Here is a 23003-nt window from a genome sequence, read left to right on the forward strand (position 1 = left end):
CGAGACGTGGTGGTGTACATATATCATCTGGCTGGCAGGGCGGATATAAGAGAGCAAGCCAAAAAGCTTAAGCAGAGAGCCAGGCGGACACGAGGACGGCCTTATGACGAAAGAGGCCAGCGGTCCATGACAACAAACAGCAAAGAGGCACTGCCACGCAAGCGGGGACTGGATGCATCCTGCAGGGCTGTGCCAAGAGGGGGAAGGGACGGGTGTCAGGTGAAACGACTTGTGGGAGGCCCGGTGGAACGGTCGCGCAAGGACTGGATTGGCGACGGGCGTGGAGGAGGCACGCAAGCACGGGAAGCCAGGGACATGATCTTACACACGTGCACGCGCAGTGGCAATTGGCGGCAAACGGCAAGGCTGATTCGCATCAGGCCACGGATCGACGGCCGTCTTTTCGTCCGTGTTGCGTGAAGGATTTCTTTTGCAAGCGAGGTGAGGGTTGGGTGGAGACGCCATTGGAGGTTAATTGTTGATTTAGGGTAGTTGTTGCGAGCGAAAGGGCGCATGTGGCATTTGGCCCCCAACCGGTCAAAGGCGGTGGATGGTGGTGCAGGCGCGCATGACTGCAGGCGCACACCGCGTCCGGGCGGGCGAGGGCAACGGTGTTGGGCGGGGGAATGCGGCTCAAATGGCGGACTCTGAGCGCTGCCCGGCACAGCCCCCGCCGACCCGCGCCATCCCCAATCGAGCACTAGGTTTAGGCAGCAGCCCAGCGGGACGTCAGACTGCGCGCCCTCACCCTCACGCGTCTGGCCTTTCTTTTCCCCAGGCATCCCTCCCTTCTACCTCTCTCTCTCTCTTCGTCCTTCCTCTCTACCCGACAACTAACACAACGCCTCCCGCTCTTCTCCGTGCCGTGTTTTCCATCTTCCCTCTAGCTCCGGCCGCCTCGTCATCCTTCGCTGCTGCCAGGTAAATTAACTACCATTTCCGGGACCACCACCTCGTTCATATACTCAACCCGCCCCAGACGCTTACCCCGGCGCGCTTACAACTGTCCTGCTCCTCTTGTCCCTTCGACGCACTCCAAGTCCGTCTGCTTTTTTGCCGTCCCTCGACGTCTGCCCTGGTCCCCTCGCGCGTCACTGTTGTGCCTCAGCCTCGCCCGCTCTTGAATGAGGCCGCCGTTTGCCAACCAGTCCGCAAGCTCCCTCCGCGCTGGAAGGATTCCCAGTGCACTGCCTTCCTTAGTACCAGCCCGGTCGCCCTGCGCCTTCATCTCGAAGCCCAACAAGGCCCGACTTGCCTGTGGATATCGAACCCCATTACCGATTCACCGGATTCGTTCTGTGTGAATCACAACGGACGGTCCAATCCAGCGTGAGTCATACCTACCGAGCAGGACACCGGACATCACCGGGCTAACTCGAGTGCAGACTGCAAGCATACTTCCAACCGCCCACACCTTATTACCCAACATGGCAACCGCTCAGACCCACCCCCGCCGCCGTCCTCAAAAGGTCGACGGCTCCCAGATGGCACCGCCCTCTCTAACCACTTGGAACCTTCGCAAGGCTGGCACTTTCCACTCTCCCACTAACGTCTCGTCGGAGCTCGTCGACCCCGTCGCTCCGTACTGCTCCATGCCGAAGCGTTCTGAGACCAACCCCCAGTCGCTCGAACAGATTCTCATCGACGCCGGCGAGAGACGTGTTGCCGGATTGCTTGCGACCGTCGACAACGTGCTGGCGGGCAAGACCTCGTCTGCTTCCGATGCGAGCATCCTGAAGGACAACAAGGTCCTCCCTGTCCCGTCTTTTATGCTGGACAACCACACCGTCACCGACTCTGATCCGATGGAGATCGACTCCAAGCCTGTCGTCGTCGACCACCACCATGCGTCTGACAGCGGTCTTGGCTCATCCGTCAGCGGTTCTATCTATGGTACGTGGCCCCCACCCCCTCCCCCAGTACCATGGCTTGGCAACGCTAACTGATGTAAAGAAGCTGGCAGTGCTCGCCTTCGCGGATCCGCACGCTCTTCCGTCACCGCCGCTCGGTCGGCAATCACCAAGTCCTACTCTGGCTTGTCCTCAAACAGCGAGGACAATGTCCGCCGCATGAGTGAGCAGGCCATCAAGCAGATCCAGAAGCGTATCATCAAGCCTATCCTCCAGGAGCCCTCTCTTAAGGACTTCCATTCCATGGTTAAAGACGTCCCTCGTCGCATCGGCCACAAGGAAATCAAGAACCTCCGTGACCTGGAAAAGACCCTCATCTACCTCGCTCCTGTAAGTCCATATTATTTAACTTTGCGCAGTGCTTTTACTTATTTGTTTTGCCGAATGAAGGAGTGTGCCGCTTTGTCGCCAACGAAGTACCTCCGATTCTGCGAAACTACCGTTACGTTTATCGCCTCTACGGTCAACTACCTTTGCGAAGCCGACCAACGACTGCCGACTGATCGCCCGTACACTAACAACTACTTCCTGGACCTCGTCGAACAGATCCGCAGATACGCCGCAATCATGGCTGCCACAAGAGCAAAGAGGGCTCGGGGTGAGCCCCTTAGTGAGATGGACCACTCCCCGTAAGTTATATTCTATCTATCTCCCCCCATGGCTATCGCGGCTAACTCGTTTATAGTAATGAGAAAGTTGTCCTTCGCGGCGGCCTCAGCCGCAACGGTCGCCCTGCCGAGTTGGTACGTGAGAAGAACGGTAGGGTAATTCCCATTGCTACCGACTCTGAGCGAGCATCTGCCTCGAAGCGCCCGCTTGAAGACGACGAATCGGATGAGGACAGCGTCCACCGCTCCATGGCTCGCAGGCGAAAGTCCGACCGCCCCGGCGATGTCATGCACATTTGCCCGGATTGCAAGAAGGAATTCAAGCGCCCTTGCGATCTGACCAAGCACGAGAAGACGCACTCGCGTCCATGGAAGTGCTCGGAGCCGAAGTGCAAGTACCACGAGATGGGTTGGCCGACGGAAAAGGAACGCGACCGCCACGTGAATGACAAGCACTCGGCGATGCCGGCTCAATACAAGTGCCTGTTCGCGCCTTGCTCTTATGCATCCAAGCGCGAGTCAAACTGCAAGCAACACATGGAGAAGGCTCACGGCTGGACTTATGTCCGCTCAAAGGCGAACGGGAAGGGCCCGAAAAAGTCCCCGAACGCTCCTGCTTCTCTCACTCCCCAGACTCCTCTTACTCCATTCATTGCCACCCCGGCATCTGGAATGCAGCAACTGTCTACTCCTGTGACACCCTTTGACAACTCTCCGTCCGTCCAGTCGTACCAAGAAGTTGACTGGGACAACTACTACAACCCACAGCTGAACGTGGACACCAGCTACCTGGATGCTTTCCGGCGCGAGTCCATTACGACCGCCGGAACAGACTTGACATATTCATCCACGCACTCACCGGCGCAGCCCAACATGTTTGAGGACTGCATCACTCCTCCAGATGCTGGGTTTGACCACACCCTGTTTGGTAGCGGCTTCGACTTCAACCCTACCGTTCAGCAGCCTACTCCCGCTCTGAGTGATGACAACCTCTTCGCCGACCACTTTCAGTCTTTGCCGCAGCTGAGCGCAAACCTGAATGTAAACGGCTTCGGTAACACCACTCATCTCTCGCCGGGCGCCCAGCCGGACCTCACTCTGTTCAGTCCGTCTGAGAACGATATGCAAATTGACGAAGGCTTTGGGGACTACCCGGCTGGCGTTGATTTCCCGCTGTTTGACTCCACCAGCAGCAACCTTACCTCCAATGCCAACAACGGAGAAGGCAACAGCAGCAACTGGTTCCCCGACCTGTCCAACTTTGGCGGTCAATTCGAAGACATGTCATTCCCCCCTGCCGACTTCTGCACCAACACTTCTTATGAATTCAACCAGTAAGTGACCAGGGTGGTGGTCATTGCTGACCTTGACCGGCTTCATCATGCCGGCAAGTACCTACCTACATGTGTGTTTTTTGCGTGGATCTTTTCCCACTTCTTTGCCTTGTGTGCGCGAGTAGATGATGACGTACCGAGGCCCTTTTTCAGAATGTTTTTTATGCCTATGTTACGAGCGATTTCCCCCTTGGAAAAATATTTCTTTAAATTTCCTCAACTATTATTGAGCGGATGGCGATGGCCATAGCCATGGCCATGGATAGGATCGAACGAATCTGGACGGGTATGGATGGAACCGATTCCTAAACAAAAACAAAAATTTATGGCAACACGGCCAGTTAAGGATACGATACGTCTTGCAGTTGGGACAAACCAGAAAAAAACGAAGATAAAAAAACAAGAAGAAGCTCAGCGTGTTTACTTGCTCCCTTGCTCTCGTCATCCAGTTGAAAACGCAGGCGTTATTGGTGGGTCCCCGAGCTAGGTAGCGAGAGAGGGTTTTTGATCTTCTTTTTCTTCTTCTTCTTTTGACAGGATCTCAAAGAGATTGGATCAATCATTCACCCCACTCTTAGCTAGTGCGTGGGTGGCGATTATGACGACGACGAGAGATGGTTATTATAATGGACGGATTTATTGATTGATTGGCGGTATCGACGGGACGGATGGGCTGGGACACCAATCTCTACCCTGTGAACCAAGTCAATGGCATTTCTATACTCTCAGTCCCTCACCTTTGGTTTGCTTTGCTTGCTGCTCGTCTTTCTTTAACCCCTTACCCTCTTCCATTTTATCAGTGGACGGACAATGAGGGACGGCATGGTCTGTCCCGGTCCGGCTTGTAGCATAAAGAGAGCGAACAATCTCCGCATCAGTACGAGGGAAAGAGTGTGTGAGAGAGACAGAGAGAGGGAAGCAGAATGTCGGAATTCCACTCAGACAGAGCGCGTGTTGCTCGACCAAATCAAACGGATCCATACTCTGGGACTGGCTGGCGTTGTTGCTGTTGAACTTGCGTGACTAATACGATGGTGGTGGTGATGACGATAGATGGTGTGTAGTTATGACATAAGCAGTCCAGCATCCTGAGGTGGTGACGACGATGAAGTCGTGAGGGGGGGGAAAAAAAAGGGCGAGCCGCACCCAAGGTGCAGTATATATATGTAGGGCGCTGACGCCCATCGTGGCCCCCTCTCGGGCCCACGACGATAGCTGGAAGCTAATCTTGGATCGTGAGCGCCGCCTCCAGCCCCAACAACCATGTGGGGTGGGGGCTGCAGCTGCAGCCTTGTGCTAGACCCAGGCTGCAGCGGCGCCACCCACACCCACCACCCATCCAACCCACACCCTACCGACCGTGCCTAATCCCCATCTAACATGTAGTAAGCCGCCGCCGCCGCCGCTGTTTGCCGAATGCTCACCGGGCCTGCATGGGGTGCTGCCTAAAGAGGCACCAACACCTGCCTGCTTTGTAGGCAGTCGCGAGCGGCAGTCATCCGTGGCTGCCCGCTAGGCTACCTTAGTAGGTCGCTGCCGCTGGCCTGCTCTGTCTGTTAGGCAGCGCTCGCGGGCGTGTGTGGGCGCCGACACGACAACGTCGACGCCGCCACCATCAGGCAGGTACCCTTGGACGTCTGGGCTATTCTATTCTTACCAGCCAGCCAGCCAGCAAGCGGACCAGCGCCTGCCTGGACGAGGTGATGATGCGAGCGCGGCTCGAGGCTGGCCGCTGGCCGCGCGATGCTTGGGGCCTTGGCGGCGCTTGCAAAGGCAAGCTTTGGGAAGCAGCGCTCGCTCTCTGGAGGCGTCCGTTCGAAAGCTCATCTAACTACGAGTATCTGGCGCGGTCTAGAGCCGTGCCGGCTCGGTTGTGCTGGCGTATCGGTACTCGTACCGTGCTGATCGAGCGTTTGAGTGCGTCGAGATGCACACACACCCACAAACACCCACACGGCTCTCGCCGCAGTGTTGGCCGTTGGCATCGCGTCAAGATCCAGCGGTCGCTCAGATGTACAATGGCAGCCTCGTGCAGTTTTGCCTGCTCTATCTGAAGCCTTATGGCAGTGCACGCAGTTGCCTGCATCCAAAGCCTAGTCGACGTTAGACACTGGGCATACTCTATGGTGCCTAGAGACCCCGCTACACCTTGAGTGACGTCTATCTGTTGTAGTCACCGTATTCAGCCGCAATGGGGGCGGCTTCGGCTTTGACTCTGCTTTGCCAACAGCGGTCATATGGGGGCTGGACCGGGCTGAGATGCGAAGTGACCGTGGTGCGTGATGGGTGATGATGTTAGTTAGCTTGGGCAGTACGATTCCACAGCCTCCCGCGTCCGCTGTGCTTCGGGGAGGCAGTAGTGACGGCTACAGTGGCTGGTTGAGTATGCGTATGGCTCGTGTTGGTGCTCAATGGGCTCAAGAGCTTAGCAACAAGAGGCCAGTTGAGACGGTTGAGCGGGCTTGGACGTTCTTCGGTCAGAAATCAGTTATAGTTTGCGCCACGGGTTTGGGTGGAAGTTTCTGATATCGTGCATGCTTTTGTTCACGTGGGTTCATTTCAGTCCTGCTCCGCTCCGCAGCGCAGCATGGTGCCAGAATTAGGTTCTTGCAAGGGTCCGATGGGATCCGAAGCCAAGACCGATATGAAATAGTACTACATCTTCCTCTTTCTTTTTCTTTTTCTTTTCCTTTTCCTTTTCCACTTTCTTTGGTCAGTTGTAATGTCCAAGGAATGCTCCTGGACTTAGTAAATCATGGATAGCTGACTTGACGAGGGGACCCATTCACTCATAAGATCCTCCGTAGAGTACTTCAGGTAGCAGTGGATGATATTCCGCCTACATGTACCACGGGACATGCCATGGCGACCCTGGCCAATCCATGGTTCCTACCTCCCGGCCCAAGGCCCAGACGATGCACATGTTTTCAAAAGGTATGTCTTCATAGTGGTAATATGAACTGGTTGACGACGTTGATCAATAAGCTTTTCAATAAGCTTTGACGCTAAGACTAACGGTTCCAATAATCCACTGTGTTCGTGATGGCTTTTGGGATCCTTTTGACTCATCAGAAAGCATGGAATCGCACCTTGGTGGTGAGATGAAAAATATAGGCCTGAGTATGCCTCCAAAATCTTTTCTTGGGTCTTTGGTCTTCTTCCTGCCACGACGAGGTGTTGGTTTGACCTTCTTAATTAAAAACAAAGTCCAGCAAGGTGCTGCTTTCTTACCGAGCTAACCCTAAAAGGCAGCAACCCTCCTGGATCTCGGCAAACATCTGGCCGACTCACGCTGTCCAGGGCAAGAGCAAAAGGACATGGGCTCTGAAGGAACGGTGACGGAATCCTCGGTGTTAGGTCAATTTCAGGTCAGCATGCTGCGCATGGATCCCCCAAAGATCTTTTGCAAATAAAGTAAGGTTCAGGCCGTCGCCATATTGGCTATTTGATTAATCTATGACCATGATCGCTGGCACCAGACCCCCACCTTTGCATTTCGAGTGAAGCGCAAGAGAGGATAGTGGATCGTAGCTATCATACTCTCTGAAATATGCCGAAAATAGGCAGATTACTGGTACACTGAGCTCAAAATGGTGTAGAAAGCCTTTCTGCGATGTATTTTCGAGCTCAACCGATAATGATGTCTTCGGCAACCGAGAGCATATAAGACACAACTCAAGCAATCCTGGTACTTATTTCTATTTCTCTCGATTTGGAACTCCGAGCATACTTTTAAAAAGAGAAGATAAAGTTTTCCACCTACCATCGACATCGACTACCGCTTACAGTTTTGATAATTCTGTTGCTGACCAACGAAAGGGAGGTAGTCTGATAATGTAAGGACTGATTATTGTGAATATTCTACGGCTTGGTTAGCTAACCTGTTGTAAGACCCATTGGCTGGTTGATACCTTGTTGTCTGGCTAGTAATATTGCAATTGAAGATGGACCAATGTGAGCCGAGAGGCTTGGCACCAAAGTAACTGATTCGAAAGCCTAACCTGTTGATACAGTCAATCAAACGCCCGTTCAAAATCCTTTCGCCGATACGCCCGTTGTACCTCCTAGAAAGTTATTGGGTGTCTCGAGTACGTACAGTCAGTACTCGGGGTACTCAGTACCCCCTTGGCCCAATGCATGGGGAGAACATACGGTTCCTTTTGGTCGTCCGAGCCCTAGCAGCAACTCGATTCCACCATCGCAGGTCCCCTTCAAGCACACCGAGTCACCCAACTTCGGACCTTTTCCCACGGCTTATTTTTCTGAAAACCTACCTGCATGTCAGACAAGTATGCGTAGTGCCGAGACACCAAGCATCTATGCAACAGCCGGCTGTCATAGATCCTTCTCTCGCGATACAGATGACTCCTCTAGTGATGATCAACAGCCATATGAAAGCCAAGCACATTTCTATATGGAGGAGCCGCGCAACAGGAATATTCCAAGGGCTTTGAGGTCGCCGCCTCCCTATTTGCAATATCCGAGCACTCAGGGTCCCGCAAGCATATCATCGCATTCCGAGCTTCCTCTACCGACAACAGCGGAGATGTATCCCGGAATAGAAGGGAACGAGCTGTATACAGCTCTCAACAACGGGAAGGATCTCTACGCGAAAGACGACGAGCTTGGCGTACAGAAAACCGAGAACATCGAAGCAGGAGAACTTTACAACTCACATACTGAGCTCTTTAGCTCCAGGCGCGACTCATACTTCTCCAACGAGTCATCCCCCAAGCTCAAGCGGCGCAGATCGAGTTTGAGAATCCGCCCTATCTTCAGTTTTCACCACCACAGCGGTAAAATTATCGACAAAAACACTGGCCCTCAGAGTTGCGAGTCCGAGCAAAAGGGTGTCTGCAACGACAAATGCAGCCAAGGCGGCCTTGATTCAACTGAGAGTCTTGATACCGAGGGCACATGGGTCTATGTGTGCAACATGTGTCAACATGAAGAGGCCGCATGTTTCTGTGGCACCGATTGCAGTGTTATGGAGGTTAACGAGCGCGAAATACCCACATTGAGAGAGATTGAAAGGCATCAAAAGCTTTGGAAAACCCCGAAACGCTGGTTTTTAGGCCTGTTCAAGAACGGAGACTAAATCAGGTTTACTGCAAAAGCTCGATCCCGTCTTCGCTTCTGTTTCTTTTGAATGCATAGTCGTAAGTTGATAACCGTTGTTAAAATAAGATGTTTATTACAGCGACAGGCTGATCCACCTTATTGGAATCCGAGTCGTCTGTTTGTTGGAAAGCGCATAATTATACCCCATGCCGTCTTTTTTGTTGGCAAATTAAGCAATTTGCCTTTGTTATTGAAATATGATCTTCAATCAATTTCGTTTTCTTCAAATCTTTTTAACAGTCCAACGTTCCAATCTTGGAACTTCCTTGCGGAAGCGGGGAGCCATTGTGCGCTCTTAGTGAGCGTGTCTATCAAAGCTTCGAAAGCGGGCTTGGGCAGACTCAACTCTTCCATGGAGAGGCTTTGGCTGTCAAGCGCCTGCGATCCCGAGGTCCTTTCGGATGAATGTGGCTGATTGAGGTCTGGCTGCCAAAGCACCTTCATGGCGCGAGTAGGATCTTCCCTTGCGTCTGTGTCTACGGAGCTCGAGAAGCTAAGATCTGGACTGAAAACCCAAAGCTAATATTAAACAAATTAGCACGGAGCCGCAATCTTGTTGAACTAATTTAAACGAACCGTTGTCGCTGGCAGAGCACTGATTGGTTCAGAGCGGACAGTGAATTTGCGTATCCCTTGGTTCTCGATGAGAGTGAGAAGCTGAGCAGATATCCATTTAGGCATACTGTAGCTTTTCATCACACCAGAGCTTTGGCCAGTAACGGCCATGCTCCACTTGAATAGACGCCAGCCTTCAGCTCGCTCATCTACAGCACCGACCGTAGCAGTGCACTGTTTGCAAACTAGTTGCTGTTGGTGGGTATGAGATATATCTCTATCGTTAAGCTGAAACGAATGTTAGAATACTTTGTCGATGACTCCGGGCACATTCATTCGGTGCTAAAGAGCCATGTATAAAACGACTAAAGGGTTATATTTTCATGGGCATATATCTCGACTGCATCCCTCCGGCTTCGAGGAATAGAGACAGTGATGGTGAAATGTATGAAAGACAATAGCTCAGGCAATCCGCCCATCGATCGCCCGAAAGCGAGAGGATGAAGTTGCCATTGCCAGTCTGTCGCTTTGATCTTGGGCGATTGTATCGAAGACCACGCCATTAAAAGGAGCGAACTCTGGCAAGGCCTCCTTCTTGTCACCCGCTAGCAATGCTGAATAATACCAAATAACAGGGTGATAGGGACAATGGAGTGATGGGATCGAGGAAACAGAGAGAGGTCTTACCTGCACCCCGCAGCAGTCAACCTCTGTTAAGAGAATGTATGATAGATCCACGTAGCCGACTCCAACCTTAGCAAAAAGCTTGTTCGCCGCTGCATAACCTTTGTCGCGGCCTGCCTCGTGTTTGTGATCGGGCAGATGGTGTTCATCGGGCTTGTGACAGTGCCAGAAGTCCATCATTTCTGCCCAGTTCTCGTTGGGTAGGTCCATCCAGCGGGAAATGCCACCATCTTCGCCGTCACCTGCGATTGTTACAAGGCTAGCGCTACAGTTGGAACAGGCAATGTGTGTGCAGCTACTGAGAAAACCGGCGGACCATGGCGTTGCATTCTCCGAACGCTCATTGAGTTTCAATAGACCCGGGCTTTTCTCCTGCAACTGCATGCGTAACGTCAGATCTTTTGAAGGGGTCGCTGGTAAGGTGAGTGTAGCTGAGCCTCCGCCCGAAATTCTTGTTGGTAGCCGGATGGTGGCTGTTTCGCCTTCATGGGTCAAGCTGATAGCCTCACCATCTGCAGAGAGCTCGGCTTTGGTGGTGTCGGTATGTTCAGACTTCAAGGAAGCAAAGAGGGTAACGGTACGAATATTTAAGAGGAGCTCAACATAGAGTTGAAGGATCGAAGACATTATGCGTTCATGGTATGTCGTGAGTTGCTGTTAGTAGGGTGGTAGGCCAAGAAGGAAGGAACGTCCAAAGATCGCGTTGTTTTTGCGGACGCCTTGACTCGTAATATTCGCGGAGCCCCTCGGTCAAGTACATCCCATGACTCGCGCCCAACTCTCTTACAAAAATTAACCTTGGGACGGTGGGCAGGCCGGATGTACCTGGGAGTTAAAAAATACCGTTGAGAAGCTTGCCCAATAAATGATCTTTGTCTTTTCTTGAAGTATGGAAGATCATCCAAAAGCTTACGAGTGCTTCATCTAACATGAGGTTTTGTGTATTGTATTCTTGTACGACTGCGCTCTCGCTTTCTGGATATCGAATCACTCCGGACACACGAGAGAGGACATCTTACGAACAAATTGATCAGAGGTTTACCCAGTTGCATTACAAATCACCTTAAAGGCGTAGTCAGATCTGCTTGCATTCAGTTATTGATAGACAACTTCGACGTGGAGAGTGGCAGCATTGACGATACCAGCGACATAAATCACATCAGTTTCCAACATGGAAGAGACGGGACTTGCTATGACCCATATTTAGATTTTCGACGCTTTCTTGTTTGTTCTTTTGTTTATTTACACACTCTAAGCAAAGACCGGCACTCCCCAACTCACATATAACCCAAAGCTCCCAAAGGTACTCCTTGATGGTTTCCGTCGAAGTACCCTAATCCGCTAGGAAGCAAAGCTCGGAAAGAGTTCCCTCGTTTCAAACGTGAGAAACACCCGATGATGTAACCATGCCCATTTCGTGAGAGTGGAAAGGAAGAGTGCAGAAAAAGTCCCAGCTTCGTGAACTCAGAAAACACTTGAACAGAGAACAATAAGTAGAAACTCCATAAAAAAAGAAAGGAAAAGAGTCTATGAGCAGTCTTCCGTTCCACTGGTGAAGCTGGGCGGTCATCAACAAACAGCGGTGAACCTAGCCGTTGGTGGGGCAGCGGGGTGGAGGCACCGAGCGCGACCGGAAGATACCGCATCTTGATAAGCGGTGTCAAACGCGTGAAGAGGAGGGATGGAAGATCTCAGTGCATGGGGGGCTGGTAGTTGATGGGCCGCCTGCATCGTGTCAGTCGTGTCATTGTCGCGCGCAAATGGTTGCCGAGGGTGTTCAAGATGGACTTTGGCCCCGGACGCGCATATGCGCAATGAGAAGGGGGGCATAATACGTACTTGAAGAGGAGAATGTGCGGCTCGGGCTCATGAACTTCGTAGTGCTCCCAGCCCAGACTCTGATCGCAGTCGTCAGGTTAGCCTTGGTCGCGAAGCGCGATGCGACATCAATGTAAAGTGCGGATGCGCGATCGTGCTTACCTGCGTGATGCCCAGAGCTCTCCACTCCTCTTCCCACAGCAGCTTCAGTGTCCCCCTTGAGCCATCAAAATACTCCTTTGGTATGGCCTTGAGCATCTGCTTGGGCAGCTGGACGTGACGATACTCGAATTCGCTGTCGGAGTATCTGCGAGGATCAAGTCAGTGCATGTCGACGCGTTTCGCGGCCGCGGTCGCGTTTGCGTTCGCGCCGGGCGGCGGGAGTCGCGATGCGCGCGCACCTTGCGGAGTAGTGGATGCTCTCGACGAACTCGTCCAGCTTGTCCTTCTCGGCCTCGGAGAGCGGCCTGGGCTTCTTGTTGCGGCGCGTGAAGTCTATATCCATGTTCATGGTTGCGTCGGGGGGGTTGGGTGGTGGTGTCGTGGTGGAGCGCGCGGGCGGCGGTCGTGTGTCACGTCCAAGGAGGGGTGGTGGATTGGCGATGGAGGGGTAGCGTGCAGCGCGTCGAAAGAGAAGTTCGCAGGGGCGCTGAGGCGAGGGGCGGGTGTTCGGGCGGGCGAGGCAAGCGCGGGCGACGTGTGCGAAGTATGGGCTGAGCGCGCGCAATGATAGCGACAGTGAACACGGACGGCGGTGACTTGTGTCGCGGGACGAGGGAGTTGAAAAGACAACAATGCCTGACGCACAGCTCGCCGGGCGCGCCGCGCCAAACGGGCGATGATGACGATCGGACCCGGGGGGGAAAGCACGACGGGCCGGCCAACCATGGAAGTCTCACTAAACTCTTTGACATGCTTCTGCCATTCGGCGCCAATGCCGCGCTATTTGATACCTCAGTATTTGTATCTACAAGTGTTCATAATCCGTCGTGAAATGAGTGTAAGCGTGGGTATACCACTCGTCGTCCCCCCAGAATATATCCTCCTTCCAGATAGCTTAAAGAGAGTAGAGAACGTAAGTACTAGGCAATATACACAAGAAAATATCATCGTCCCTCGACCTGCAGTCGGTGCTGGCTCAGCAGCCCGTGCGAGCCAGTGCACTGCGACACGGCAAAACAGTGTAAAAAAAAAAGAGAAAATGTCTCTGCCGCACCGCTGCGGCCGGAATAAGCGCAGTCTCTTCTTCTTCTTCTTCTTCTTCTTCTTCTTCTTCTTCATCTTCTTGATCATCCTCCTCACCTTCTGTTAGTGTTTAAATCCACGTCATCCCCGCGGGCGGGGCCGCCGACGCGAATTGGTGCTTCTCGTACTCATTCTCCTCGTCGGAATCGATTTCCGCCAAATAATCCGACACGCAGAACTTCACCAAGCCCTTCTCCTGCATGTGTCTTGTGTCTTCATCCAAAACTACGTCGCGGATGACGCCGCCGAGCTCCTCGACGACCTCGTTAAGCTGCTCCAGCTCCTTGCCAAACGGATGGGCTGAATCGACGTGGCTCCTGAACATGTCGACCGACGCGCGCTGCTCGTTCGTGGACGGGCTGCGGCTGTGAAGGGTGCTGGGTGGTCCCATGTTGCGGATCGACCGTTTGCGCGCCATGAGTTCATGCGCCTCCTTGCTGTGAGACCGGGCACGCTGAGGAATAGCCGGGGAAGTCGAGGATTCCGAAGATCTGTGGGTGTCAAACGAAGACTTGCTGCTGTGGTTCATCCTCGAAGACGTCGACGATTGTGTGCGGTGTGAACCCGAGGAAGAAGAAGACATGTGTAGCTGAACCCTCTCCTTCTGGGCTTTCTGCGCAGCGTCGAAGAACCCAGTCAAGTGGTTGCCTTCGGGCGAAGTAGGCACGGAATCGAGAGAGGAAGCGTCCGTGGAGACACCCCTGGAGCCAGTCGAGCTGCGATCCGATTCTTCAGCCGAGCGGGTGGACCCTGGAGTAGTGGATTCCGAGGAAGGGTACCGGTGTTGCATGGCAGGAGGAACGTTAGGAGTAATCTTTCCGATGTCCGGTGCATTGTAGGAGAGCATGTTGGTGGTGGAGAGCAGCGTCATGGGAGCGGAGATCTGGACGCGGTTGCCACTGCCAGAAGACTTCTTGGTGCTAAAGCTGCGCGACGGCATGCCCGGGGCATTGTCGCCAGACTTCTTGGCGCGCCTGTGGGTGAAAGAACGGAAAAGGTGAGAGGATTCAGACATGGTGATGGGTAACAGTGCCTGTCGCGACAGCGAGGTGGTAAAAAAAATCGCAATGCGACAAGTGAAGAGAAGAGAGGTGGGTGCGCGCTTTCCTGCAGCAGGCACACAGGCCCTTTTGCGGTGTCGAGTGACGGAGCGTTTGGAGATCAGGTGGACTGGTGGCTTTGGGCACTCCCCACTGGTTGGACTGGGGAACAACCGGAGCTATCGCGGTAAGACGGAGAGCGGTAAGTGCTGAGCTGATAAAGACGGCCGGTGTCGGGTGGGGTCGTGCAAGATGGAGGCCTTTCTTTTGCAAGCAGAGCCCTTGGTATGTACGGTGTGCTGGCTTGCAGCGCGTAAGAGAAGAGAAGGCGGCGAGGGCGGAATGGAAAAAAAGGTCAAAGAAGAACAATGAATGTAAGGAGCCTGCTGCTGTCGAAAGGAGCGAACAACCAGGCCGCGGACAGAGTGGGACGAGAGGGAGCGGGATCAGCAACGAAGGGAGAGGTGAGAGAGGCGAACGGGGGAGATATTGAGGGAAGGGAGGAGACGAAAAAGCTAGACCAGACGACGGGCGGCAGCAGGCGACTCAGGCCAATCGTGCGCACCCCCCGGCCGCGCGCTGTCTTCAGGCTCGCGGCCAATGACGGCCATCGGGGCCATGCATAAACGGGAAGGCTTGTCCGTGTCTCGTCACAAGTCCTGGAGAAACAGTGTTTCAGCCCGGCCGTGCGGGCTCCCTCGCCCTCTACAGATCGCCCGCTTCAAGCTGCCCGCAAGCCCGCAAAGCCCGCTCTCCGCTCCACTAACGACGTAGGGAACGCCCTCCCTCAGCGATCCCCGCCGCGCAGTGGGTATTCTGTCGTATCGCCGGGAAGCTATCCGCAGCCCTAGCCGGCCCGGAAGAGGTACGTGTGCGGCTGCTGCATCTCTCGTTTCCTCCATTCTCCCGCTGATAGGCCCGGCGTTGGCGGCCAAATCTAGGCCGAGGACCACAGGACCCTGAGGCAGCCAGCCGGGCGAGATATGGAAACACGCACATGCCGGCCCCAGAAGCAACCTGCCGTCTGCCCGCGCTTCCGTCCGCCGACCGCGCAAATGCAAATTGATCGCCCGCCTCGCCGTCATACGATGCCTGCAGTGACGCCCTCTGCTTTGCATTGATAGCCACCTGGACAATCGCCGACGCGTGAAACCGCTAGCCGCTCTGCTTTCGCCCTGCAAACGGGAACTCCGCCGACGAAACAGTGCGGAGACAGGCCGCCAACCCCCTCGGAGTCGCCAGCCCGAACTACAATACAAACTAGGAGCAGCTCGATATTTCGACCCTCTTCGGCGTCATCGTTTGTACAATATTGTACACTACGTACCGGTTCTACAATAGCCACGATGCCGTGAGTTGGGCGCGTCGGCTTACCCGTCAAATGTCAAACACCAAACACGCGTACCAACCGGGTGGGGGTGTGGGGATTATCGCCCTTTCTTATTTATTTGCTCTCGCCAGCTCCTTATTCGCGCCGTCTATTCCTCCATCGACTCCCACCCGTCAGGGCCGTGATCGCTATCATTGCCCTCTTCGCCCTCATCGCCCTCATCGCTGTCAGAATCCGTGTCGTCCTCCTGCACGCCAGTAACCCTCTCCTTGACCTCTCCTTCAACAGGCGCGACTCTGCCGGCAAACGCCCGACGCACCGCAGCGTTGGTCGACGTATCCCAGACCTGGACAGAGCCCTTGCTACCAGCGACCGCCAGCCTGAAACCAACTTCTTGATCCGGCGCGAAAGCAGTAGAAAAGACCTTACCAACACTCAGATCCCTCGAGACGACCATGCTGGGTCCGCTTGGCTGAATGTTCCAGAGCTTGACCTGCTTGTCGGTCGAACCGGTAGCAATGAAACCTGGTATCACAGGGTTGATGTCAAATGAAGAGATGGACTCATCGTGGGCCTGCAGCGTCCAAATGGGCTTCGTCTGCGAAGGGTCTGCGGGTGCCATACGCGCGTCGTGATAATGGATCACGCCGTTCTCCGTCGAAATCTAGGGGTAATTAGCAATTTTGCTGTAAAACGAAAGAGGTCATAGACTTACGTAGAAGAAGTTGGGGTCGTGCGGATCCCATCTGACTTGCTCCACATCACTCTCCACGCCCCACCTAGGGGCCTTTGCCTCGGGCGCCCGCATGTCAGCTGCGACGGCCGTCCTATCGTAGCTTCCACTCAAGAGCACGGTGGATTCCTTCGGGTGCCAGGCGAGCGAGCAGACCTTGTCGGTGTGGTATGAGTAAGACTTTGCGCACTTGGTGGTGTTCAGATCCCAAAGCTTGACGGTCTTGTCCGCAGAGGAGGAAGCAAGCAGGTTCCGGTGGTGGCGGTTTGCAGCGAGCGACAGAACGGCATCAACATGGTAGTCATCGTTGGCCTTCTTGGTCTTCTTCTTCTTCTTCTTTTTGGGCTTGTCCAAGTTGTTCGCATCCTCTGCGCCTGCTCCAAGGATGGCGTTGGGATACATGCAATCCACAACGTCCAAATCCCAAAGCTCAATGTCCGGGTCCATGGTACCCACGGCAACAAAGTTACCCTTGGCATTGGCCTCTGTTACGCCCTTTCCAACCGGCAGGTCTAACCATTCGACCGCAAGCGGTATCGCCGGAAGCATGATATCGTGGTGGACGTAGAGGTTGTCGGCCGCATCTTCATAAACATATACTTCCAGATGGGCGACTTCGTCCTCTATTCTTGCAGCCAGCACAAGGTTGTCCGTTGCCGTGATCTGTAACTCCTCGCGCTCCTCGTCGTCATCGTCGTTGTCTGGCATGGTGATGTAGGGATCGTCGGCATTGTTTTCGTGGTAGACGAGAGACTTGACATTGCCAAACATTCCCATGGTGTCGCCATCGTCCTCGTTGCCGTCACCTTCATTGTCGTAGTTTTCCAGGTCATACTCTTTCAAGTCGTCATCAATGTCACTGCAGATACAACGGGTCAGTGGAGTGCGACAGTTGAAAGAGAGAGAGCCTGTTACGCACATATCGTCGTTGACCTTGGAAGCTCCGGCAGCCGTGCCATTTGCTTTCAGTCCATCCTCTTCCTCATCCTCGTCGTCTTCTCCCTTCTTTCCGCCTTTCCTGGCCTCGTCGAGCTCTTCCTTCGCATCGTTTAACTGGAGCTTCGCGAGCTGCGATATTCTCTCAAATTCGTCCTCATCAAAGACGTATTTTTGGGGAAAGGGTGCCGCGAAGCCGCGCGGCACCCATGTCGTCGCCGTGATCATAGACATGGCGAAAAGCGACAGAAATTAGAATCCGAGGGTATCTTTGAACTTTTTTTTTTGGCGCCGCGCATTCCAGGTTTGCATGCCCCAAAAAAGTTCCCAAGCCCGGTCAATGCTTTCTCCGAGGTAACGGCGTTTGGCGTCAGGGCTTGGCAGCGACCTGGAGGCCCAAACCTCCGCGGCGAACATCTTCCTCCCAACCCGCGTCGCGTATACCTTGCGCGTCATTTTTCTCGAATCTTCCGGGGCCGCCAGTCTTCGTCATGGACCGCGAATGGGAAAATGCGCCAAAAAGGCGTAGACTCGATTTTTACCAGTCACGTCCCTCTACTGAGAGGCCTCCCCGACCTTTTACCACGCCTAGATTTCAAGGATCCGCCCGGGCCCCGACTCCTCGGAACAGGCATGCCTCGAAGCCGCATCAAGAAGAATTCGATGGACCGGAGCCCGCAGTGGACAACGAAGCGGCGATGGCTCTAGACAGGGACTGGTACGGCGGCGAAGAGAATGGTCACACTTTCGGAGACGAGACGCATAATCCTTTTGGTGATGATAGCACATGGCTTGACCAGCAGCGTGAAGCAGCACTTGCTGAGAAAAAGAATGCCAAACGCATGAATGCGCGCCAACTTCAAAAGCAGAAGGATGTGGATGCGTGGGAGACGAACCGGATGCTCACTTCCGGTGTCGCCCAACGGCGAGATTTCAGCGGCGACTTTGACGAGGATGACGAAGGAACCCGCGTGCATTTGTTGGTCCACGATTTAAAGCCTCCTTTCCTGGACGGGCGCACAGTCTTTACCAAACAGCTTGACCCAGTTTCTGCAGTTCGGGATCCGCAGAGTGATATGGCTGTCTTTAGCCGCAAAGGGAGCAAGGTTGTGCGGGACCGGAGACAACAAAAAGAACGACAAAAGCAAGCTCAACAGGCGACCAACATGGCCGGGACGGCTCTTGGCAATCTCATGGGAGTCAAGGAGGATGATGCGGATAGTGCAGCACCTGCGCCGGGTGAACCTGAGAAAAAGAACTCCGATAGCAAGTTCGCGGAGCATCTCAAACAAAGCGAGGGACAGAGCGCGTTCAGCAGAAGCAAAACTCTTCGGGAACAGAGGGAGTATTTGCCTGCATTTGCTGTCCGCGAAGATCTCTTACGCGTTATTCGCGATAACCAAGTTATCATTGTCGTGGGCCAAACGGGTTCAGGCAAGACCACTCAATTAACCCAGTTCCTTCACGAAGACGGCTACGCAAGGTTTGGCATGATCGGATGCACACAGCCTAGGCGTGTTGCTGCCATGAGTGTCGCAAAACGAGTGGCTGAAGAGATGGAAGTCAAGCTTGGCAGCACTGTGGGCTATGCAATCCGGTTCGAGGATTGCACTAGCGACGAGACCGCCATCAAGTATATGACGGATGGTGTTTTGCTGCGAGAATCTCTAACCCAGCCTGATTTGGACAAGTATTCTTGCATCATCATGGACGAAGCTCACGAACGAGCGTTAAACACCGACGTTCTCATGGGTCTTATCAAAAAGGTACTTGCGCGGCGCAAGGACCTCAAACTGATTGTCACTTCGGCTACCATGAACGCAGAGCGCTTCTCTCGTTTCTATGGCGGTGCTCCTGAATTTTTCATCCCGGGAAGGACGTTCCCTGTGGATATTCAATATTCCCGCTCTCCTTGCGAAGACTATGTGGATAGTGCTGTAAAGCAGGTGCTTAGTATTCACCTTTCACAGGGGCCTGGCGACATCCTTGTTTTCATGACCGGACAAGAAGACATCGAAGTTACCTGCGAATTGATAGAGGAGAGGTTGAGGCAATTGGTCGATCCTCCAAAGCTCAGCATTCTCCCAATCTACAGTCAAATGCCAGCTGATCTACAGGCCAAGATTTTCGAACGAGCAGCACCAGGCGTCAGAAAGGTCATTGTGGCAACTAACATCGCCGAGACAAGTTTAACTGTCGACGGTATCATGTACGTTGTTGATGCGGGATTTTCGAAGCTCAAAGTCTACAATCCACGGATGGGTATGGATACACTGCAAATCACACCTATTTCGCAAGCAAACGCGTCACAAAGAGCTGGACGAGCTGGTAGGACTGGCCCTGGAAAAGCTTTCCATTTGTACACCGAAAGGGCGTTCAAGGAAGAGTTCTACATTCAGACCATTCCTGAGATCCAAAGGACCAACCTCGCCAACACTGTCTTGCTCCTCAAGTCGCTTGGTGTAAAGGATCTGCTTGACTTCGATTTCATGGATCCGCCGCCGCAAGAGACGATTACCACCTCACTCTTCGATCTTTGGGCTCTTGGAGCACTCGACAACATTGGAGGCCTCACGGAGCTTGGCCGAAGCATGACACAGTTTCCCATGGATCCGCCTCTTGCGAAGCTGATAATCACCTCGGAAGAGTACGGCTGCAGTGAAGAGATGCTTACTATTGTCTCAATGTTGTCTGTCCCCAATGTCTTTTACCGGCCCAAGGAGCGCATGGAAGAGGCAGATGCCGCACGCGAAAAGTTCTGCGTGCCTGAATCAGACCATCTCACGCTTCTCCATGTTTACACGCAGTGGAAGGCCAACCAATACTCGGACGGGTGGTGCATCAAGCACTTTCTGCACCCGAAGGCTCTGCGCCGTGGAAAGGAGATCAGAAATCAGCTTGAAGACATCATGAAGCAGCAAAAGATGACAATGACCAGCTGCGGTACCGACTGGGATGTTATCAGGAAATGCATCTGCTCCGGCTACTATCACCAGGCAGCCAAGGTCAAAGGAATCGGTGAATACCTCAACCTGCGGACCAGCGTCACGGTACAACTGCATCCGACGAGTGCTTTGCACGGGCTGGGCTTCCTGCCCGACTACGTCGTCTACCACGAGCTCATCCTCACGTCCAAGGAGTACATGTCGTACGTGACGTCAGTCGATCCCCACTGGCTTGCGGACCTGGGTGGCGTGTTCTACTCGGTCAAGGAGAAGGGCTACTCGGCGCGAGACAAGCGAGTCACGGAGGTTGAGTTCAACAGGAAGGCGGAGTTGGAGGCGAAGATGGCCGAGGACAGGGAGAAGGAGGCCCAGCGACGGGCCAAAGAGAACGCCCCGAAGTCGGCAGTGCGGCGACCGGCGACATCAGCAGTCAGGCGAGTGCAGACGCAAGGCGCTGTAAGGAGGCCAATGACGCCGAGGACGGGCCGGGGGTTTTGATCTTGTAGCATTATTAGAAGATTAGGAATGATCATACGGCGAGAAGAATATAGGCGGGTCGAGTGAAGATGGTCGCCGCGGAGATTTGGGGGCCCTCGTGTGCTGCTGCACCGTGCGCGTGCATGACGATGATCAGGGCATCGCCCAACAACCTCCAGGCAAGAGCATCAGCCCATGCTGCACCCAGCTTCCCGGGGAGGGAGGACGATGTCGGGGCATCACGTGGCTGTCAGCTACTCAGGCGGCATCGCGAAATGTTGAGCGCCGCCGTCATCCCTCCTCCGCGCGCCTTCACCACCGCCGCGCACCGCTGGAATGCCGACCTGGAGCTGGAGGATCTCATACCGCGGCTTTGCGCTCACACACTTCCGTCCCTCTGCCACATGCTTCTTCAAACCGCGCTTCCTGGCCACCGTTGCCGCCGGCCGCAGGCAAACGCCGCTCGGCACAGGCACCACCACGCCCGTACCAGATGAAGCTCATCCGCCCAGATCCAGCTCGCCCTTCTACTTTGAGGCCGGTTATGCCCTCTACGCCAAGAGGCCGTCGCGCCCGTTCCCCCCGCCCTTCCTCTCGCTGCCGTCGACCTCGTTCTCCGACCCGCTGAGCACCCATCATAGAAGTAGAGACAGGTGGAGCTACGTCAACGGCGAGATGATCCGGGGAATCACCAACGGCGACGATGCCGTCCTGGTAAGCGAGAACTTCATCGGCGCAAATGACGGCGTCGGTGCGTGGTCGACGAAAGAGAGAGGGCATGCTGCGTAAGCCTCCATTCCTTGGCTCATGGAGCATGCGATTGACGCTTCGTGTCCAGACTGTGGTCACGACTCATCCTACACTTTTGGGCGCTGGAAGCTGAGCGTGATAACTACGGCGACCCCCACGAGCCGAACCCAGTTGAATACCTCCATAAAGCCTTCGAACATACTAAGGAAGCTACGTCCGCGCCCACGGAATGGCTTGGGACGACAACAGCCTCAGGTGCGATCCTGGGCTCAGATGCGGGCAACGCACCGCACCCGATCCTTTACGTTACCCAGCTTGGTGATTCTCAGATTCTGGTGCTGCGTCCGCAGAGTAAAGAGGTAATCTTCAAAACAACCGAGCAGTGGCACTGGTTCGACTGTCCGCGACAGCTTGGAACAAACAGTCCCGATACTCCGAAAGAAAATGCCGTCATGGACCGCATCAAAATTCAGGAGGACGATGTCGTGCTAGCCATGTCCGACGGCGTGATTGATAACCTTTGGGAGCATGAAGTCTTGCAGAACGTTGTAGACAGTATCACCAAATGGGAAAACGGTGAGGCTCTCAAAGACGACAAAAGGGACATGGAGGAGAAATCCTACGCCGATGGTATGCTATATGTCGCGCAAGAGCTTGTCAAAGCCGCACGTACTATTGCTGAGGATCCCTTCGCCGAAAGTCCGTACATGGAAAAGGCAATCGACGAGGGTCTTTCGATTGAAGGAGGTGAGATCCCTCCAACGCGAACGGAGCCTCTCATGGCAGCTAACCTTTGGCGCTGTTAGGCAAGCTAGACGACATCAGTGTCGTTGCCGCCCAATGCAAGCGAAGGAAGGGCTGACGTAGGCTACAACCACGCCCCTTGTCAACAAGGCCTGTTTAGATGGTCAACGCCGCAATCTCACCAAGACCCGGATGAGCTCTGTGGCCTTGCCCCTCCGCAAAGAATGGGTTTTCATACAGCCTGGAGCTGCAGACTCATAGCAACGGCCGCATTGTGCGTTTGAACGCGCCATCATTGCTCCAGCGGAAAGCCTGGTTGGAACGCTCGGTCAACTTTTGCTGCATGGTAACTCCCGGAATCTCTCTGTGTTACTCGTCGCGCCGTGCGTTCAAGTATATGAGAAGACCCGGGCTCACGGGTAATGCTGCTTGCCTGCGCTGCAGTTTAAAGGATTCAGCATACAGTATTACTGACCCACAAGGCAAGTTGAAAGAAGGATTTTCGTCCTTCGGAGTGGATTGTTTGCAACTTAAATTTGTCTGGTAGAGCTTGCAATGTCACCAAGGGTAGTCAAAGGTGAGCGCATTTTTCGGCGGTGTTTTAGTAAACCGAGACTGCGCTCATACAGGCGTTTATGGGTTGATGTGCTGTTTATAGCGGTGTCGAGATGTACGGTGCGCTGTATTGATCCTTTCTTTCAACCAGGAACGATCTAAAAAAAGATGTCGTAGATGATTCTGCCCACTCTTTTTTGACTGTATTGCCCACCTCT

General features: G+C 54.0%; 8 protein-coding genes across 8 annotated transcripts; 3 read left to right on the plus strand and 5 right to left on the minus strand.

Moving 5' to 3' along the window:
* The first annotated feature begins 1148 nt into the window (after nt 1-1148).
* K452DRAFT_68029 (uncharacterized protein) lies at nt 1149-3966 on the plus strand. Its single transcript, XM_033547025.1, has 5 exons — nt 1149-1329; nt 1386-1893; nt 1954-2240; nt 2301-2539; nt 2596-3966. The coding sequence occupies exons 2-5, from the start codon at nt 1428-1430 to the stop codon at nt 3854-3856; spliced, it is 2253 nt and encodes a 750-aa protein (XP_033402301.1). The 5' UTR covers nt 1149-1329; nt 1386-1427; the 3' UTR covers nt 3857-3966.
* Nucleotides 3967-7796: 3830 nt separating this feature from the next.
* Nucleotides 7797-8950, plus strand: K452DRAFT_355072 (uncharacterized protein; the record flags this gene model as incomplete). The annotated part of the gene is made up of 3 exons (XM_033545932.1): nt 7797-7806; nt 7866-7940; nt 7971-8950. 3 exons carry the CDS (start codon nt 7797-7799, stop codon nt 8948-8950), a joined length of 1065 nt encoding a protein of 354 aa, XP_033402302.1.
* A 133-nt stretch (nt 8951-9083) lies between these two features.
* Nucleotides 9084-10839, minus strand: K452DRAFT_348336 (uncharacterized protein; the record flags this gene model as incomplete). Its single annotated transcript, XM_033545534.1, has 4 exons — nt 9084-9492; nt 9550-9816; nt 10216-10454; nt 10512-10839. 4 exons carry the CDS (start codon nt 10837-10839, stop codon nt 9178-9180), a joined length of 1149 nt encoding a protein of 382 aa, XP_033402303.1. The 3' UTR covers nt 9084-9177.
* Nucleotides 10840-11386: 547 nt separating this feature from the next.
* Nucleotides 11387-12186, minus strand: K452DRAFT_68077 (uncharacterized protein). Its single transcript, XM_033547026.1, has 2 exons — nt 12052-12186; nt 11387-11937 (listed from the first exon to the last, which is right to left on the minus strand). The coding sequence occupies exon 2, from the start codon at nt 11856-11858 to the stop codon at nt 11490-11492; it is 369 nt and encodes a 122-aa protein (XP_033402304.1). The 5' UTR covers nt 11859-11937; nt 12052-12186; the 3' UTR covers nt 11387-11489.
* K452DRAFT_304545 (uncharacterized protein) lies at nt 11904-12541 on the minus strand (the record flags this gene model as incomplete). Its single annotated transcript, XM_033542826.1, has 4 exons — nt 11904-11937; nt 12052-12110; nt 12193-12337; nt 12432-12541. 4 exons carry the CDS (start codon nt 12539-12541, stop codon nt 11904-11906), a joined length of 348 nt encoding a protein of 115 aa, XP_033402305.1.
* An 804-nt stretch (nt 12542-13345) lies between these two features.
* On the minus strand, nt 13346-14290 carry K452DRAFT_304546 (uncharacterized protein; the record flags this gene model as incomplete). The annotated part of the gene is made up of 1 exon (XM_033542827.1): nt 13346-14290. The coding sequence occupies one exon, from the start codon at nt 14288-14290 to the stop codon at nt 13346-13348; it is 945 nt and encodes a 314-aa protein (XP_033402306.1).
* A 1503-nt stretch (nt 14291-15793) lies between these two features.
* On the minus strand, nt 15794-17616 carry K452DRAFT_355077 (uncharacterized protein; the record flags this gene model as incomplete). Its single annotated transcript, XM_033545933.1, has 3 exons — nt 17298-17616; nt 16361-17237; nt 15794-16309 (listed from the first exon to the last, which is right to left on the minus strand). Exons 1-3 carry the CDS (start codon nt 17546-17548, stop codon nt 15794-15796), a joined length of 1644 nt encoding a protein of 547 aa, XP_033402307.1. The 5' UTR covers nt 17549-17616.
* A 3456-nt stretch (nt 17617-21072) lies between these two features.
* Nucleotides 21073-22348, plus strand: K452DRAFT_218930 (uncharacterized protein; the record flags this gene model as incomplete). The annotated part of the gene is made up of 3 exons (XM_033536386.1): nt 21073-21521; nt 21575-22233; nt 22293-22348. The coding sequence occupies 3 exons, from the start codon at nt 21073-21075 to the stop codon at nt 22346-22348; spliced, it is 1164 nt and encodes a 387-aa protein (XP_033402308.1).
* Nucleotides 22349-23003: the final 655 nt, after the last annotated feature.

This window comes from Aplosporella prunicola (assembly GCF_010093885.1).
Source record: "Aplosporella prunicola CBS 121167 unplaced genomic scaffold K452scaffold_2, whole genome shotgun sequence".
Taxonomy (NCBI): Eukaryota; Fungi; Ascomycota; class Dothideomycetes; order Botryosphaeriales; family Aplosporellaceae; genus Aplosporella; species Aplosporella prunicola.

Bases quoted from the DNA above. Each gene is read 5' to 3' on its own strand.
- K452DRAFT_68077 (XM_033547026.1), bottom strand. From the start codon at position 11,858: ATGCGGTATCTTCCGGTCGCGCTCGGTGCCTCCACCCCGCTGCCCCAC.
- K452DRAFT_68029 (XM_033547025.1), top strand. From the start codon at position 1,428: ATGGCAACCGCTCAGACCCACCCCCGCCGCCGTCCTCAAAAGGTCGAC. The intron at 1,894-1,953 runs GTACGTGGCCCC...ACTGATGTAAAG, and splicing joins CGTCAGCGGTTCTATCTATG to AAGCTGGCAGTGCTCGCCTT. The intron at 2,241-2,300 runs GTAAGTCCATAT...TGCCGAATGAAG, and splicing joins CCCTCATCTACCTCGCTCCT to GAGTGTGCCGCTTTGTCGCC.